This window comes from Prionailurus viverrinus, chromosome A3, assembly GCF_022837055.1.
Source record: "Prionailurus viverrinus isolate Anna chromosome A3, UM_Priviv_1.0, whole genome shotgun sequence".
NCBI lineage: Eukaryota > Metazoa > Chordata > Mammalia > Carnivora > Felidae > Prionailurus > Prionailurus viverrinus.
The window spans coordinates 73,958,776-73,976,650 of NC_062563.1; the positions used below are offsets into that span (position 1 = coordinate 73,958,776).

General features: G+C 36.7%; 1 protein-coding gene across 4 annotated transcripts in view; it reads left to right on the forward strand.

Annotated features, from left to right (window-relative positions):
• EML6 (EMAP like 6) overlaps window positions 1–17,875 on the forward strand; it is a 272,470-nt gene that overhangs the window by 180,689 nt on the left and 73,906 nt on the right. For all 4 annotated transcript variants that reach the window (XM_047852480.1, XM_047852481.1, XM_047852479.1 and 1 more), the window contains exons 16-18: window positions 5,633–5,726; window positions 15,723–15,823; window positions 17,118–17,320. In XM_047852480.1, the coding sequence (XP_047708436.1) occupies window positions 5,633–5,726; window positions 15,723–15,823; window positions 17,118–17,320 (398 nt within the window). The remainder of the gene's footprint in view (window positions 1–5,632; window positions 5,727–15,722; window positions 15,824–17,117; window positions 17,321–17,875) is intronic.

The following is a 17,875-nucleotide window of genomic DNA, read 5'->3' on the forward strand; positions in this document are numbered from 1 at the left end:
GTCCCTTCTTCTACATCTCTTAGCCCATTGTTGTCATTGCTCTCATGCTACCTGTTGGTGTCCATGTGGTACAGTAGCTGTCTGGGTCAATGTTTCTCATTCAATAAGCTACTTGGGCAGTAGAGCCCATGTCTCTCTTCCCCACTGCACATATTGTAGTGCTCTGGACACAGAAGCTCTTCGAAAAATGTGAAGGCATGAATGGAGCTTTGCCTAATATACTTTGTCTTGCCTTTCACTATTACTACTGGTACTTCACATTGTAAACTGTGTTGGGGTAAAAATTAACTTTATTTTTTCACCTATAGCAACATGGAACAGTTTGGGGCAATATTTTTGTGACATGCACATCCTCACATACTGTAAACTGCTGTAGAAATCTGAATTGTTACATCATATTAGAAGTTGCTCAATATTCTCTGTGGTTATTGAACCAGTAAAACTTAAGGCTAAAGAGTTCCTACTCCACACCGGCAGGCATGTGAGGTCGAGAAAGCATGTGAATACCGAGGAAACGAGAACAGTGGGAAGCCCAGATAACACACCAAGTCACAGCAAATACAAAGTCCTAAACTTCCAGAAGTTTGATGGACATACAGTTTTAAACTGGAAGTGTCATACATCCTTGATAAAGCAGTAAAATCTAAAAGGAAATCATAATTTGAGTTCAAACATGGTTCTCTTCTAAGGATGTGAGTGAATTTCTTCTGCTTTTTTCCCTCAATAGCCAGACCTCCCTTTTCCTAAAATTAACTTAGCTAGCCAATACATATGTGTATACTTAATATAAAAATTGTATTAATAAATATACTCTGAAAAAGTAGTAAGACACCCATTAAAGTAGCAAAACTAAATAAAATAATAAAACCTAATTGTGCACTAAATTATGGAGAACCTAATATACAGTATTCATATTTTTGGCAACATTAAAAATTGACTCAGTAACTCCAGCAGACAATTTGACAGCATATAATAAAAGCTGTAATTCAAAATGACAAGTATGTTGACTGTGTGTATTTCATACATATTTCTATGTATCAAGTTAAGTGAAAGAGAAAAATAGAACTCGAAATAGCATCTATTCACTGATTTCCACTGAAAATGTGTGTATGTAAATTAACATATAAACAGAGGGGCAGGAAATTTAGAATAATATAAATAGAATTTAATAATCATTAGAATCTTTTCTCTGTAAAATTAATTTCTTGGTTTTTACATTTAGATACATCAAAAGGTTACTTACATACCTTTTAGGGATGGCATTAGAGGATCAAAGACATTGAATACAGATACACTGGTACCCAGTAACTTGACCTCTGTATTTCCAGGAAGTTCTCTCTCTTCCGGACCTAGTAGTTTGTAGAGGGAAAGATCAAGAGAGTTAAGTGAACTTTGAAATCTTTCCCTCATAAGGTAGCCCCTCATACCAGTTGCCTGGGGAGAGAAACCAGATGTTTTAGAAAGAGGTTGAGAAGCTGATTCTGTCATTGCTTCTAATTCCCATTTTGGGCAAATGAAGGAATATTGTGATACAAAATATTCTCTGCATAAAAAGGATATTTCAGTCTCAACAATATAGTCTCTGTTGCCCAGATAACAATGACTGGGGTGGTGGGGGGGAGGGGGAGCCATATTTCTTCAGCAACGATGTACTGAAAGCCCTATATCACCTTACCAACCAAGAATGGGAGATCCACAGAGTTTGGTGGTTTGGCTGTGCTAAAAGTCAAACCGTGGCAGATCCTGAGCTAGAACCCACATCTCCTGGCCTCAGTGCAGGGAAAAGGCCACTAAGCCTGGGGTTGTGAGCTGGCAGAAGCTGTGCCTAGAGCCCTCCCCGCTGAGTCCTCTTGTCTGCTGCTGCCTCTGCGCTCCACCAGGGCTAGTGCGAACTCTTAGCATGAGAGTCCTACCTGGAGCACTCAGTGTGACCGACTCAGCCCAAAGGCACGTGTCTCCACCTGCCCCACCCCCATTCGCCAGTGTAAAGGTGGAATGGACAGGTGGTACAGAGAGGCTTCCACATGAACATCCCCCAGTGAAAAGAGAGTCTTGTCCTAGAACAGCCTCAGATCACACATGTATGTGAATTGGAACAGGAGCAGCTCTACCTTTCTTTTGAAAAGTGATAGAAAAGTGAGTAGTCAAAACAGGAGATTATTAAGATTTCCCTACTTAACCATGTGAACAGGGCACCAACATTGGTCATTACCTAGCTGGTGGCACCATCTGTGTACTCTGGACCCCATATCCAGCCATCTCTTATAAGCCAGCTCGTTTGAGGAAGTTCTGTGGAGACCTGATAGTACATTTGCCCCTTATTAGAAAAAGAAATTATCATGGAAATACAAAACAGGCAAATGATGTGAAAAATAGACAACAAATAAGCAATTATACATTGGGGTTTAGATTAATCTATACTTGCCACTGTTCCACAGCAAATGGAAAGACATTTTTAATGAAAAGCATTTCTTACAATATAATCCGTAACTCTCTGTGAACAGGAATGAATGAATTTACATTATCTCACTAAATTGAGTGCCTCCTTAGCTTTGTGAACGTATTAGCATTGTCTAGGGAAAATGGGCCCATCTTTGTTTTTGTGCTTACAAGATAGAAGGTGCTTCCACATGAATAGAAAACCAGAGAAGAAACAGAAAGGTTCAGCCACATAAATCTTTTTTAGTTTAATATTATCCTCATATTTTTTACAATCTTCACTGAATAATACTGATTTCCCCAAGGACACCTCTAAGACTAACTGGATTTCACTGTGTTCAATTCTGAAAATCTATGCATTTTTTATGAGCCCTGAATGCAAGGACCAACTTGTAATTGGGTAGAAATTCTCTCTTTCTAATATGCCCTTTACTATTGACATTAAGTACCTTAGAATTATTTCTGGACTTTGTCACTATCCATAATTAATACATACTGTGACTGGAAAGATTTAAAAGGACATTACCTCGACTCTAAAAACATGGCAAAAAAACCCCCCAAAACCTCCAACTGGTCAAGGAACAATGGATTTTCAAAGCTAAAGCCAAGTCTCTTTGGGGGGAGGGTTGGGGTGTGAAAACTGGGAAAAAATAAAAATGTAGCCAATTCTATTTCCAAACCAGGCAGAAATAGCCTCCACCTGCAGAATTTTAGAAAAGGTCACTATCTTAAAGAAGAGGTGTGATTGTAGAGGCACCCCTGGATTTGTGCTATTTCTTTGTTTCTCCTCATAGTCACAGGCTGGGGTAGAAAGCTGTATAATTGTGAGGACGAGCTGATGGGGCCTTGCAGAAATTCCAATAAAAAGCCAAAAAAATTAATGTACCCTGAGAACTTCTTTAAAAGACATAAAACTTGAACTGCCATTTTAAATGTGTGGATGCTTGCCATCTAAGGACATATTAATAGAGCTACACAGGTTACAAAGGAAAACACAAAAGGTACACTTAATAAATGGAAAAAAGACACTGAATACCAGTGCCATGTTTTTTAAAGAACTGATCATTAAAACAATTAAAATTTGTATAGCTAGATAACATAGCACATTTCTTTCCCTTCATAGCATCCATACACACATTCTATCTTTATCTCCCTTGTCATCCTCAGTGTCACCAATCTCCTCCACACTCATTGGAAACTAGCTTAGTGGGAGGATCACAGAGGAAATGTGATATGATTACTATAAGCCTTAGCAGAGCTTATAATCTAAAAACAGAGAGAGGAAGCTCCAATATGTCAATCAAATCACAAAAATACAGAAGCATGCTAATACAGAAGCACAACCAGGCCATCCCAAAAGGTATGGAAAGAGTGAGTAATATTGGTAATGAATAGGAAGCCATTACCAGTCCCCTCTCCCAAACGTATAGAAAAGAGGCCTTGAGGACACCAGGGTGACTCAGTTGGTTAAGGGTCCAACTCTTGAGCTCAGTCAGGTCTTGATCTCAGGGTAATGAATTTGACCCCCAACTCTGTTAAAAAAAAAAAAAAAAGAAGAAAAAAGAAATCTCACACAATTTAAAGCCTGATAACGGTTCAGCGCAAGGACATATCATTCATTGTGATTCAGAAGACACATTTGTTTATAGTAATCACCTGATGATCATTTAGGACTTGTGGAAAGCATGAAATATCTCTTCTAATACTGAGCCTAGTAGCTTGAAATGGTTCATGTAACTTCCAAATCCTTGCCTCATACTTATCAGCAGTCCAGGATTGAGGAGGATCTGTTAGTGAAGGTAGGCTCTTCCTTCCTCTGACTCTGCTCCTTCCTCTGGAGAAGGAGCAGACCATGGTTCCCGGTAGCTTGGGGAATAGTGTCTGGCCCCAGTAAGGGCACTCACAGTTTGAGCATTGGTTAGCATTTGGGGAGCGTTGCCAGATGTAGCAAATAGAAATACAGGAAGTCAAATAAATTTTAATACAAAGTATGTCTCAGGCCATATAAGTGTAAATACATAATTTAAATATTACATGGACCTACAATAAGAAATTACTCATTACTTATCTGAAATTACAGTTTAAGTAGGCTTCCTTTATTTTACCTGGCAACTCTAATGTGGCATTGACCCCAGACTTGGAAATAGTTGATCACATACTTGTGTTTCTTTATCCTCTCATATTGGGCGTCCTCCGTAGACCAGGAAGACACTGTTCAACTGATACGTGTTGAGTCTGGTCACCTATATCCTAACCAGCACGAAGCTAGGGTAGAATCGCTGACTCCATATACTCCCCCTATGAATCTGGCTTGTGAGGAGGCAGCAAAGGAAAGACTGACTGCACGGCTTCTTTGGTCTTGAAGGGAAAAAGCAAGTTAACAATTCTGGTTTTCAAATTTAATTGTACATACAAAGTATTTTTTTTAAGTTTTTTTTTTCTTGGAAAACAACCCAAGTGTCTACATTATAGTAACCATTGGTAATCTTATAAATAATATTTAATACTAAGGGAAAATGTTCACTATATAACAATTGAAAAAAGATCAGAAAATAGGATGTTCATTATCATCCTGGTTTTGTTTTTCAAAGGCACATTTATGTAGAGAAAATGACAGGAAATACACCAACGGTAGGCCTATAAATTGAGGTGATTTGTAAATTTCCTTTATCTATATTTTCTAAGTGTCCTATAACAAGCCTACTACATTTAAAATAGGGAAACAAAGAGGTTAGGATTTTTTAATTATAAAATCATCTTGTGAAAGAATTTTTGAGATTAAATTTATTTTCTACAAATGCTCTTATCTTGGAGGTTTAAATAGAACCCAGTTTTTTTAAGCTGAAAATATAGTCACAAAGCCAAATGGTTCTTTGAATAAATGTCATGAGATTTGTCATAAAATAGACAAGGTTTTTGAGATATAACTGAGAGGCTTCTCCCGGCTCCGTGTCTGACACTGGAATGTTAGATCAGTGATTTAACTCATCAACCAGTTGTACATTAAGAAGCTCAGCTATCACTGTTACACATTTCATTCAGTGAGGTCCCTTCAGCATATGATACTTCTAATGTATTGGAGCCTAAATAATATTCTTAAGATCAATTTTGTATTCATCATTACAGTGAATGAAATGTTTTGGTGTTTCATCGAAGAAATGAGTCACTTGACATTTGTGTTGTTTTCATACAGCTGATGGAAAATGTCTGGTGTCGGTTGGTTTAGACGATTTTCACAGTATTGTGTTTTGGGACTGGAAAAAGGGAGAAAAGATAGCCACCACAAGGTAAGAAGGTGCTGAGGTCTTGCAGCATCCTGCTGATTATCTCACTCCAGTAAAGGTCACTAGTTTTCATTTTCTAGGGAGATTTCTTTCATCTTCAAACTCAGATGGAATTCACACAGAAAGCTTAACACCTGAGGGAAAACATACTGCAATATTTCCTGGTGACAAACCTGACTTACAGCAGTTAATGTTTGTTTCAGGGAACTGGAAAATTCTGAAACACTTTCCGGGGAGTTACTTGTCACTTGGGTTTTAGTAATATATGCGCTGTCTTTATCAAAGCTTTTTCCAGCAGTAGAAAAGCAGCTTTTCTCAGACTTGGGCCTTGTCCCTTGTTTTTCTACAGTCTTGCATCTGGTGAAGGAGTGTCAATGTCACTCTAGTCAGAGGTACCATTTGTCATGAAGCTGTCGCATGCTGGAAAAGGAGGCCCCATCGTGTGCATCTGCCACTCGCTTTCAAAGCAGGCAAATTGTTTCCCTAATCTCCCTGTCTTATAAATAGACTTTTCTAAGACCGTCTGCTGTTTATAGACCACCTGTCCTCCGTTACCCCAGGCTCCCTCCCTGCTGAATCAGCCTGAAGTCTCAACACTACTTTCTACTCCTACTTACATAGGGCTTAGCTGTGTGCCCAGCCATGATCAGAGGTCAGCACGGTTGGCAGCCAAGGCCCAGTGATCGAATTTGTTGCCCAAGACAGGTTATCACTTTCGCTCTCCACTAGTTCTTGTCTACATTAACCAATTTCCCTTCTGTCTTTCGGTATAAAATCATTTTAAGTTAATGGCTTTGAACCCCAGTATTCACTTTGTAAATTAATACTTCCCTTCACAATATTACATAAGAAAAAAAGGGTTTTTTGCAATTTGATTTAGTAAACGAAAATCTCTCCGTTGCCGGGGACTCAGAGGAGGAGCAGATGGAGCCCTGAGGACTCCAGCTGACTGTCTTAGGAGAAAAAGAAAAGCTTTTCTGATAAGTGCGGTTGAGATTAAATTCTTGGCAGCAAAAGACAGCTCCCAAATCTGCCTGCCCAAGTGGGCCTTCCTGATATCTGTCAAGTATTCCTCACTGTTCTATCACCCCCAACTGGCACTCGGATTCCGCTCTTAATTAGAACTCTCCTTTCCCTTTAGACTCATGTACTGAATTTTAGTTTAATATTTCTGATAACATACCAACTGCAGTGCAGATTATTGCAGGCAAAGCCTTTGTCTGCATCTCCAAAGCAACAGAAAAGCAATTTTCCTGCTAAAAAAAAAACCCTGTGCAACCTTCTGTGTCTCCCCTGTTGTATGCCAGAAACATTCATAGAAATGGAAGAAAGAAATTTTTATTAATATGTCAAAGGTATCTATTCGATATGCTCGGTAGTGTCACTTCTATTTAGTTAACACAAAGTGACTTAACATCATTATGTTAGTAACACACTTTATTTGTGGAATTGCTCCCAAGCCTTATGTCACATTCCTAAAACAGGACACCTGCAAAATTGCCCTCCAAGAATATTTTTGCATTGTAATATTAACCAGGGCTCTTTCCAAGAAGGAATGTCAGGATTGCTAAAGTTCTTTGAAGACTACTAGATTTTAAAATAACAAATAAGTAAATATTTCCATAAATGCCTATTTCCATCACATTTACACATATTTATATGATCATATAAATATACACATAAATAAAAACCTATTTATGACATTAAGTTACATACTTAAGCAGATAGAAACATTAAAAACTGAAGCATAAGGGTGTCTGGCTGGCTCAGTCAGTAGAGCATGCAACTCTTGATTTGGGGTTTATAAGTTTGAGCCCCATATTGGGTATAGAGAGTACTATATATATATATATATATATATATATATATATATTTATATATACACACATACATACATACATATATATATACACACACACCCACATACATACACACATACACACACACACACACACACACACATATATATATATATATATATATGTATATATCTTAAAAAGAAAAAAACTGGGACCTGAAAGAAGTGACAAAGGAAAACAGGTGATACTTTACTGATGGTACCTTACTGGCTTCAAGGAGTCTTCTTGGTTCCTGAGAGGGCTTAATTTACTCTTAGAAAGGCCAGATCAGTGACACCCCTCCTTTGCACTTTTGTGTGTCAAATCATTGCCAGTGTTGGGCACTAGCAAGGCTTAGCAGTGAGCCTGCTTCTGGCAGCCGGCACTGCTTTGGCCAGACGGTACTGCTTTGGCCAGACGGTCTTCTACAATAATCCCTATCTCCCAGGATGTGAGAGTTCCCTGTGGAGGGACGGGCAAGTCAGTAGCCATGATGGTGTCACCACCAATGCTGCAGGTGCCCAGTGGGAAGGTGTGCCTCCAGAACAACACTGCACTCTCCAAACCCACCCCTCCGTTGTGAAAATGTTTAATCAAAGCTTCTTTTTTATCAGCTCAGAGAAATTAGAGAAATTCAAGATTGGCATGTAGAGATCTTATTGCACGATCTCTCTGAGACTTGATTAAATCTCTTGGAACAATTTTTTTTCCTCTTTGTTAACTTTCATAAAAGATTTCAGTTCCCTCCATTAAAAATGAATTTTTAAGTCTTTTTCTTTCCTTTTGAAGTTTGTTCATGTTTTAGTGTAACCTACAAGTAACCCATTTAATAACCAAAGTCAATCTCTTACGGGCCGTGATTAAATGGCCTAATGTCAGTGTCAGAGATGAATAATGAGATAATCTGGTACCTTTCTTTCCCTTTACCTGCATTTCTAATGCACCAGTAATAGGGCTATGGGGGACAGTGGCTAATTATTCTTGATATGTTTCATCTCAAAAGTTTGAATGCAGTAGATGAAAGATAGAGTTATCAAGGTGCCTAACAAGAATAATTGGGCTGTCAATGTGAAATAACTATGCTACTGGAAAGCCTGGGACACCATGTAGGCCCAGGATGAGCAGGTGTGTATGTACTTCCGTTTTAGCTTTGTTGCTTTATTTATTATAGGTCCCTACCTTTACACACCTTTAGTGAATATGACGAAGCCTCCTGTATACCAAATTGGCACATTTCTTTTCTCACTTTCCTTTTTAAAAATGTGTATTTTTTTTTAGAATAACATTTCTTAAAGTGAAAACAGAGAGTTTTCAAAATAGTGTGTGATCCTTACAGAAATTCAAAGTCCAAAAAAAGCACAGAGAAGAAAATGAAAATCACAATTACACTGCCCACGACATAGCCAACGTTTTAGCATACATTCTTCGGTAAACATTGGTCTAGTATTTTGATCCATTTTTATTCATAGGTGAGATTGTATAAACACAAAACAGTGCTCATGTCTGTACAGGGAATGTAATTCGTTATACCTGCTCTCAATTTTCCTGTCAGTTTTCTCTAGCATCTTTTCTTTAAAGTTTTTATTAATGATTTAGAATCTGTGGGGATTTTCCTCCAATCAAGAAATCTTTGGATGCTTAAAGTCTCTTAGGGTTATCTGGTTTATTTGTCCTCTTGGTGTTCAGCACATTTTTTCTTCTTACATATCTAAACTTGTATCTCTGTCTCCTACTTGTTTCTAATACTTCCAGTGATGTGTCTTGGCCTTAGTGTCCATGCTTCACTTTGGACTTTGATACAAACGAAGGGAGAAAGTTCAAAAATCAATTCCTTCTCCTTTCCCTGCCTGTCATTCTGGGGCCCATGCAATGGGTATGGAGATGTCTGTCCTGTTCTTTTAACTTACTATGGAAAATTTCAAAGTTACGCAGAAGTGGAGGAAACAGCATAATGGACTCCTTCAGCCCTGTTGCATCAACCTACAGATGGTACAGATCTCTCCCCCCTCATTTTTTTCTCTTATTACTTATTTGCTAAAATATTTTAAAGAAAGTTTAAGACCACTTGTCATTTGACCTGTATATACTTCATTAAGCATTTCTAATTTTAAAAGCATATTTTTATTTTATTTAATTGAAGTAGAGTGTACAATATTATGTTAGTTTCAGGTGTACAACATAATGATTTGACATTTATATACATTATGAAATGCTTACCATGATAAGGGTAGTTATTTGTCACCATACAAAATTTTTAAAATATTACTTTATTTCTTGCTGTCCTTTGCATCGGTGACTTAGTTATTTTGTAACTTTAAGATTGTACTTCTTAGTCCCTTTCAGCTATTTTGCTCATTCCCCACCAGTATGTTTTCTGTATTTATGAATCTTTCTATTTTGTTTGATTTGTTCATTTGCTTTGGTTTTTAGATTCCACATGTGAGTGAAATCATATGGCATTTATCACTGTCTGACTTTTTTCACTTAGCGCAATACCCTTCATGTCCATCTATGTTGCCACAATGACAAGATTTCATTCTTTTTAATAGCTGAGTAGTATTCCAGTGTGTGTGTGTGTGTGTGTGTGTGTGTGTGTGTGTGTGTGTGTGTTTGTACACACCACATCTTCTTAATCCATTCATGTATGGATGAACACTTGGGTTGCTTCCATAGCTTGTTTATTCTAAATAAAGCTGCAGTAAACATAGGGGCACATGTATCTTTCAGAATTAGTGTTTTCATTTTCTTTGGGTAAATACCCAGTAGTGAAATTACTGCATCCTATAATATTTCTGTTTTTAATTTATTGAGGGACCTCCATGCTATTTTGTCAACAGTGGCTGCACCAATTTACATTCCTACCAATGGTGCATAGGTTTCCCTTTTCTCCATATCGTCACCAGCACTTGTTATTTCTTGTCTTTTTGATAGTAGTCATTCTGATACGTGTGGGGTAATACCTCATTGTGGTTTTGATTTGCATTTTTCTGATAATGAGTGATATAGAACATATTTTAATGTGTCTGTTGGCCACCTGTATGTCTTCTTTGGAAAAATATCTATTCAGGTCTTCTGCCCATTTTTTTAAAACCTTACTTATTTATTTTGAGAGACACAAAAAGTATGAGAGCGGGGAATGGGCAGAGAGAGGGGAAGAGAGAATCCCGAGCAGGTTCCATGAGGTCAGCACACAGAGCCCAATGCGGAGCTTGAACTCAACAAAACTGCAAGATTATGACCTGAGCCGAAACCAAGAGTTAGATGCTCAACCACCTGAGCCACCCATTCACGCCTGTCCATTTTTTAATGGGATTTTTCTATGGTGTTGAGTTGTATAAGTTCTTTATTCTGGATATTAACCTCTTATTGGATATGTCATTAGCAAATGTCTTCTCCCATTCACTAGGTTGCCTTTTTGTTTTGTTGACAGTTTCCTTTGCTGTGCAAAAGCTTTTTATTTTGGTGGCTTGATAATTTATTTTTGCTTTTGTTTCCCTTGCCTGAGGACACCTATCTAGAAATACGTTATTGATGTCAGTGTCCAAGACATTACTGCCCATGTTTTATTTTAGGACTTTGGTGGTTTCAGGTCTCACATTTCGGTCTTTAATCTATTTGTGTTTACTTTTGTATAAGATATAAGAAATTCCTTTTCGTGTACCTTTCCAATTTCCCCAGCACCTTTCATTGAAAGGCTGTCTTTTATCCATTATAAATTCTTGCCTCCTTTTTCATAAATTAATTGACCTTATAGGCGTGGATTTGTTTCTAGGCTCCTTATACTGTTCCATTGATTCATGTGTTTGTTTTTGTGCCAGTACCATACTGTTTCGATCACTATAACTTTGTAGTGTATCTTAAACTCTGGGATTTTGATAACCTCCTGCGTTGTTCTTTCCCAATATTTCTTTGGCTATTCAAGGTCTTTGTGGTTCCATACAAACTTTAGGATTATTTGTTGTAGTTCTTTGAAAAGTGCTATTGATATTTTGATAGGGATTGCACTGAATCTTTAAAGTGCTTTGGGTATTATGGGCATTTTAACAATATTAATTCTTCCAATCCATGAGCATCATGTATTTTTCCTTTAGTTTGTGTTGTCTTCAGTTTCTTTCATCAATATCTTACAGTTTTCAGAGTGTAGTTCTTCAACCTCTGTGGTTAAATTTATTTGTAGATATTTTATGCTTTTTGGTGCAATTATAAATGGGATCTTTTTAAATTTCTCTTGCTGCTGTTTTGTTATTGGTGTATAGAAATGCAACCGATTTCTGTGTATTAATTTTGTATTCTGCAACTTTATTAAGCTCATTTATTAGTTCCAATAGTAAGACCATATATGAAACACCCACGGCTAACATCATACTGAATGGTGAAAAACTGAAAGCTTTTCCTCTAAGATCAGGAACAAGACAAGGATGTACCCTCTTACCACTTTTATTCAACATAGTACTGGAAATATTAACTGCAGAAATCAGGCAAGAAAAAGAAATAGAAGGCATCCAAATTGGTAAGGCAAAAGTAAAACTGTCACTATTTGCATATGTCATGATTGTATATAGAGAAAACCCTAAAAGACTCCACCAAAGGTTCCTCCATGTCTTCTCTTTGCCAATTAAAGCTGCTGTAAACATCCATACAGATTTTTGTGTGGATATAAGTTTTCAAGTCCTTTAAGTAAATACTGAGGAACACAATTGCAGGGTATCATGGTAAGAATGTATTTAGTTTTGAGGGTTTTTTTTTTGTTTTGTGTGTGCGTGTGTGTGTGTGTGCGTGTGTGCACACGTGCGAGGTCGGAGGGGGGGTGGTTCATTGCTTTTTTTAATCTAAATTTTAGTTAGCTAACATATGGTGCAATATTGGTTTCCAGAGTGGAATTCAATGATTCATCACTTACCTTCAACACCTAGTGCTCATCCCGTCAAGTGCCCTCCTTAGTACCCATCACTCATCTAATCCATCTCTCACCCACCACTCTCCATCAACCCTCAGTTTGTTCTCTATTGTTAAGAATTGGTTGTGGTTTGTTTCCCTCTCTCTTCTCCCCTGCCCTTCCCATATGCTCATCTGTTTTGCTTCTTAAATTCCACATATGAATGAAATCATATGGTATTTGTCTTTCTCTGATTGACTTATTTGGCTTAGCATAATACATTCTAGCTCCATCATTCTAGCTGCCATCTAGCTCCAATACATTCTAGCTGCCATCATTTCAAATGGCAAGATTTCATTTTTTGATGGCTGAGTAATATTCCATTGTATATATGTACCATATCTTGTTTATCCATTTAACAGTCAATGGACATTTGAGCTTTCTTCATAGTTTGGCTATTGTTGATAATGCTGCTATAAAAATTGGGGTGCATGTACCCCTTTGAATCTGTATTTTTGTATCTTTTGGGTAAATACCTGGTAGTGCAATTGCTGGATTGTAGAGTAGTTCTATTTTTAACTTTCTGAGGAGCCTCTATACTGTTCCCCAGAGTGGTACTAGTTTCCACTTCTACCAACAGTGCAAGAGGTTCCCCTTTGTCTGCATTCTTGCCAACACCTGTTGTTTCTTGTAGTGCTAATTTTAGCCATTCTGACACGTGTGAGGTGGTATCTCATCATGGTCTTGATTTGTATTTCCCCGATTATGAACGATGTGGAGCATCTTTTCTTGCATTTGTTAGCCATCTAGATGTCTTCTTTGGAAAAGTGTCTATCCATGTCTTCTGCCCGCTTCTTTACTAGGTTGATTGTTTTTTGGGTGTTGAGTTTGATAAGTTCTTTATAGATTTTGGATACTAACCCTTTATCAGATATGTGGTTGTAAATATCGTCTCATTTCATAGGCTGCCTTTTAGTTTTGTTGAGAATATGTTTAGTTTTGTAAGAAACAGCCTGTCTTCCAAGGTACCTGTACCATTCTGCATTCCCATCAGCAATGTACAAGAGCTCCTATTGCCCCACATCCTCCAGCATTTGGTGACATACACCAATTACTTTAAAAGTTCATCTTTTCCCCCTTGATTTGAGATCCTATCTTTGTTATATATTACATTTTAATATTCATTTGGGTCTCTTTATACGTGTTCTATTTTGCCATTAGTTTATCAATTTGTGCACCAATACCCCCCTGTTTTAATTATGGAGGCTTTATAAATTATATTAATATCTAGGAGAGCTACTCTTCCCACTTTTCCTTTTTAGAGTTTTCCTGATGATTACTGCTGGTTTATTCTTCCATGAGAACTTTAAAATCAAGGAGTCTAACCCCAGATTAAAAAGCAAATAAACACCAAAAGCTCTTTTTTTATTGCAATCAAGTTGAAAAAAATTTTTTTAAGTTAGGGAGTATTTACACTTTTATGATTGAATTTTCCAACCAAGAACATGGAATGTATTACCATTTTTTAAGTCTTTTTTTCCATCTTACAGATGTGGAGTTTTGTTTCACTCACTTATGTTTGATACAAATTTCTTGTAAATTTACGCCTTGATTTTTTTGCTGTTTATAGAGTCATTTGTTGTCACTTTTTGGTTGTTTTTTTTTTTGTATATATTAAGGTTATTGATTGTTTAATTTTATACACTGCAGCTTGACTAAATTATCTTGTTTGTCATTGTTTTTACATTACTTCTTTTGAATTTCCTAGGTAAATAATTATATCATCTGCAAATAGAAATAGTATTACCTCTTCCATTCCAGCTCCTAAGCTTTTAATTTTAAAATCTTACCTAATTGCATTTGTTAATATGTTCAATACAAGGTTAAATAGCAGTGGTAATAATCTTGTTCCTGATTTTATTGGGAATGACATTAAGTAAGAATCTGACTTTGCGTTCACACATACAAAAACACATCTTGAATAAGCTACTGTTTCAGCACTTTATGCTTCTAAAGGATAATGGCACATAACATGGAGAGTCAGCCTGTGTATAGTTATTCTTGAATGAATCTGGGTTTTTCAATGAGAGCCAAGGACTTGAGGGAAATATAAATGTCTAAGAGATAAATCTCCATTAATTCCTACTTTACTGAGTGTGAATTGACTATTTTTAAATCACACATGAGTGTTAGATTTTTGTTAAATAACTTTTCAGTATCTGTGAAATGACATAATTTTTCTTAGGCATGTTAATATGATGAATTGTACTGTTTGAGTCCTTCATAATAAACTACCCTTGCATTCAGTCATAAAGTCTGATTGTTTGATGTGCTAGTGGATTTTCTTGGCTAGAATTTTATTCAAGGTATTACTATTTATATTCATTAGAGATATTATTTATATTATCTATATATATATTATTATCTATATATATTATTAATTATATAAATATTACTATTTATATTCATTAGAGATATTGGTCAGCTGTGCTCTTTTTGTTAACTGTTTTAATTTACATAATGAAGGTTTTGTCATAATATACCAAAGAAGACCATCAAATAGTCCATTAAATCCATTAAAATCTATTAAGTCCAGTAAATCCTTAAATTCTAACGTGATTATAGTCTATAGCAAAATTTTCCTGGCGCTATGGAACACCAGGTCTAAAGCTCCAGGTCTACAATCAGTCTTCATTTTTATATTTGTCCTTCTGTATCTTTGGTTATCAACTCGTATTTCTGAATGCAGAGCATCCTAAAGTACCTTGAATCAACATACAACCTCTTTTCTCTCCCCATTGGTATGAGCCAAGGGCTTCCATTCCTAGTTGATAATTTCTAGCTGAACTTTCATATAACCTAAAGTTATGCTGCCCACAGCAAAGAATATTATATTTGAAGCTTCTCATTAATATGACTCCAGTATCTTCCCCTTTTTCCTATACAAGACCTCTATATCCTGAGAATTACAATCTTATGCTGGTGGCATGAATTTTATCTTGTGGAGACATTCTGATCCATTATAAATACTTTGTTAATTTGCTTAAAACAAACTACTACACTTTGGTAGCAACATTAGAGTAAGAAGAGAGGGCTCAAACGTGCAAAGAAAAGCAAAGCTCGTGATTTTAATATAGACCTCATGTGTATTTTAAACTATTTGCTAATTTACTTGTCCTGTTACATGTGTTTGATGCAAGTTAAACCAAATGTATACTTTTAATAAAACTCTGTATCAGTGCTTCCATGAAAACTGGATTTTTTTTTCTTGTCGGTCTCTTGCAGAGGACATAAGGATAAGATATTTGTGGTAAAGTGTAACCCACACCATGTTGACAAACTGGTTACAGTTGGGATGAAGCACATCAAATTCTGGCAGCAAGCAGGTACTGTTCTTTGGGTTTATCGTTTATGTGGTTGAAGAGCTTTAAAAAAAAAGAAAACAAAACCAAAATCCAACTGAAAAAAAGGCCACCACCACTACCGAGCAATTTAAAATTAAAATGTGTCAGGAAGACATGCTATCCCATATTCACTTGGCTACTTGATGTCTAAGTTTTAAAACATTTTATATGCTGCTAAGCATGTTTATCGATAACTAGAAAGCTTTGGGAAATGTTCTACTGTGAAAATAATTATTTTCATAGTCATCTGTTCTGAAAGCAGTCATTGTGTTAGACTACTGAGCAGGAAATAAAATAATCACTTTGATTGGGTGGATAAATTTTTCACTACTTTGAAGGTTCTTTTATTTATCACTGAATTTAACACATGAATTAATCCCTGACACTATACACAGTAGGTGATCCGAATAAATTTTTATGCATCATAATGTTGATAAGGATGAGTAAGTAAGCATGTCAGAACATGCACACACATTTTATTTTTCTCACTAATAAACCAGACCTGTTATTGGGATTGTGAATTCTTAGTATTGGCTTTGATACCAGACTTAATCTTACACTGAACAAAACATAAGCAACTGTTCCAGTGCTTTCTACGTTTAAAGAAGAGACAATGGCATCCAACATGTCTGGAGAACCAGCCTGTGCATAGTTTTCTGGAATGGGTATGGGCTTCTCAATGCTAGTTGGGAAGTGCAGGGAAATGTGAACATTGCAAGGACAAATCTGAAGTATGTACCTTTTCCTACACAGTGATTCATTTTCCTACCCTAAAGGTCTTGATAATAATTGAGGTAAGACATACATAACATGTTTACATTTTACATTCCTGCCAGTGCTGTTTTCATTCTCCTTGGTCAGCATGCATGTAGACTTTCCTAGTTACCCCTGGCACTTAGTCACTCCTTCCTCTGTCTGGCACAGAACTGGCACTGAACCTTGGTTAGCCACATGTCTTGTTGGACCGAGATGGCTTCCTCTCTCCAACCAGAACCTAAATCCATCGAATGAAGAAACTTCTTCTTCTCATCTTTATACCCCATCATCAACCACTGTATCTGCCGCAAAGGAGGGATTCAGTAAACATTGAATTAATGAATGTGTAAATGAGAAACCCTCTTAAAATATTTTTATGATTTTTCTGCCATATTTATACATCTGTACATATGTATATATAATGTAGACACGCTGGGTTTTCATTGAAGACAGTCATTCCAAATGCTCATAGAAGGTGTCAGTTTTTCAAAAAATAATACATATTCTTGGTCCACTTCAGGTGGGGGCTTCACCTCTAAAAGAGGAATTTTTGGAAGTGTTGGAAAATTGGAAACAATGATGTGTGTTTCTTATGGGCGAATGGAAGATCTAGTGTTCTCAGGAGCAGCTACTGGAGATATTTTTATTTGGAAAGATATCCTCCTACTGAAGACGGTGAAAGCTCATGATGGGCCTGTGTTTGCTATGTATGCATTGGATAAGGTATGACATATTTTCATCATTAGCTTTCAAAAATTATAAATTAGTCTTTGGAAGGCCCACGTCAACAGGATGCTTGCTTCTAAAACCAGTCCTATCTGAATTGGGAAGTAGTTGTCATGAATGTAAATGAGTACAAATATTTTTAAAATTTCACTCATTTATAATCATTTCTTTACATGCAGTTTCTCTCCACTTTATTCACACTCCTTCTTCGTGGCTCTCACCTCTGAAAATCCCTTAAGAAGTGTTGGGATAATGTACACACCCAGTAGCAGATGAGTCCTGAGGAATATTTCAGCACTCTCTTCCCCCTTTGTACACAATAAGGAAAGACCTCAAAGTACCGACCGGTTCAATTATTATCCTGCTCAGCAATCTGACCAAAAGTCAAGTTGATAACCAGTTTGTTCCTGTGTGGACAGGTTCAGCTTTCACAAGAGTGTTGGAGTGAAAGCTTTTCACTGGCTGTATAAGGGTTTTCCAGAGAAACAGAACCAGTGGGATTACAGATTACACATACACAAAAACCAGATGTACTGTAAGGAGCTGGTCCGT